The sequence below is a fragment of the Arachis ipaensis genome, chromosome B09 (genome assembly GCF_000816755.2).
Source record: "Arachis ipaensis cultivar K30076 chromosome B09, Araip1.1, whole genome shotgun sequence".
NCBI classification, from domain to species: Eukaryota; Viridiplantae; Streptophyta; class Magnoliopsida; order Fabales; family Fabaceae; genus Arachis; species Arachis ipaensis.
In genome coordinates, this window is record NC_029793.2 from 114699152 (window position 1) to 114701426 (window position 2275).

Sequence of the window (2275 nt, forward strand, 5' to 3'; positions counted from 1 at the left end):
TTATTATTATGATTTTGTCTTAAGGGGTTTTAGTTTGTTACGAGTGGAGATAAAACAGATTGATGATTGATCCATTTGTCACTCCTAGAAATTACGATTTACGATTCCCCAAAGTCTTTAATTTAATCAAATAAATCGTTTATTTATAATGAATCTTTATTCCGAATAAATTCGCCGCGTCATGTCCCATATATGATATATCATTCTCTCACGTTCTACTTGTGGTTAAATAAGGGGTCCCATTATCATGTTAAAATATTTGTCCCCCCCGCGTTAGAGTCTCTTTATATAAACGCATATATCCTAAACCCTTATTCATGCTCCTCCATCGTTCAAGAGTGTATTAATTAGTTCGTTCATTTCTCTCTACACTTTCTTGACTGTATCCACATTATTATAGACTAAGAGATTAATTATATTAATGGAGTTGTTTCCTTCTTCTCCAAAAAAATATGATGTTTTTGTGAGCTACAAAGGCGGGGACACCCAAATCAACTTCATTAATAACCTAAACTCAGCACTTACTCAAGCAGGCATTAAAATATACATTGATAGTTACCTCCGAACCGGAGATGCGATATGGCCGCCGCTTCGCGAAGCCATCCACAACTCCAGTGTAGCCTTTGTGATCTTCACAAAGGGCTACGCGTCTTCCAAATGGTGTTTGGAAGAACTTGGGAAGATACTCGAATGCCGAAGAACCGAGGGAATGGGGGTTATACCTCTGTTTTACAATGTTGATCCTTGTGATGTACGGAATCAGAGTGGAACATACGGAGAAGCATTTGCAAAACATGAACGGTGCTTGTTGTTGGATGAAAAAGACAACATCATCAACAAAGAAGATGTTCAGAAGAAACTGTCTCAATGGAAAGGTGCACTCACTGAAGCTGCTAATATATCTGGATGGTACACTCGAAGCAATAAGTGAGTACTAGTTAATTCTTGTGTAACAATAAATTTTGGAAGTTTCATTTTCATGCACCTACCATGCATTACATTATTTGTCATTCTTGTGTAATTTAGATAATTCACATGAAAATAGTTTTTGTATGCAAACTCTTCTTACGCTATAACATTTTAGCTTTTAAATTATTGTTTTTTTGTCACGTTTTAAATATGTAACCTAAAATAGAAAACGGAATAATAAAAATTGGAAAAGTATAGGTAACCAATAAGATTTTTGAACAATGTGTAAACAATGTGAATTAATAGGGTTAAAAGAATAAATTTAATTAGTAGCATTAAATTAGGGTGTAGTGTATTTTTATTTGATTGGTGGTTGTTTATGTTGTTTAAAAATTTCATTGTTCAAAAATTGAGTTTTTATTTTATACAATGTTATTCATTATAATTCTTCAATTTGTATGACTGTTTAAATATTGGATATGGAAGATTAATTAATTTGTAACAAAAATTTTTATTCTAATTAAAAAAATTAATTCTATTTGTTTTTCATTTCTTGATGTGAAAGGATATTAAAGGTTATGTTCCTTAGTCGTTATTATATATAAAATTAACAAACATATTTTATTAAAGCCCTTGCTTTTGCGCAAACTAATCAAAGGATATATGATAACTTTAAATTGAGTAATTCTAGTATGTCTAAATATCTTTGAAAAAGTTTATTCATTATTTATGCTTAGATCTTACTACTAAAATTTTGGCACAGATCTGAATAATTAATATTTGAGAAATGACGTACATTCGCCAAACACTATGCGATGAAGCAACTTCAAAAGTTCACTTACGAAGGAAAAAAAAAATCTGTGGTTTTTAATTTTTTTTATATATAGTTGTTCAACTGTTATTTCTCTTTATCAATATTATTTCTCCTTATCAATATTTTGCATATTTGTTGTCATTAATAAAAGAAAAAAATAATAGAGAAGGAACAGAGAATAAACTTACTTTTTCAGAACAGAACTTCAATGATATACAATATTTAAAAGGCGGCGAAGACTCACATGCAGTTAGTAATTATTATATGATTTAATAGATTTGACTAGATTATTATCTAATAATTTTCGACTATCAACTTTACATGAAAACAGCTGGATGAGAATTTTTTCACCCATTTAAAAATCGTAAAATAACACATAGAGTGCTGAGATATTATATTGTTTAGGCACTATACCTTTAGTTCCTTATAATTTCTTCAGTCTCATATATATAATTTGTTAAAAATGAAAAAATAGACAAAAATAAATTATTCGTATATTTTTAATAATTTCTATTTTATTAAATATTATTTTATAATTATTACATTTTTTAC

At 29.1% G+C, this 2275-nt stretch overlaps 1 protein-coding gene across 1 annotated transcript in view; it reads left to right on the forward strand.

Moving 5' to 3' along the window:
• The window catches only part of LOC107619646 (putative disease resistance protein At4g11170), a 5563-nt gene continuing 3593 nt past the window's right edge, over nt 306-2275 (forward strand). The window contains exon 1 of the mRNA XM_016321938.2: nt 306-927. Within this exon, the coding sequence (XP_016177424.1) occupies nt 422-927 (506 nt within the window). The 5' untranslated portion in view covers nt 306-421. The remainder of the gene's footprint in view (nt 928-2275) is intronic.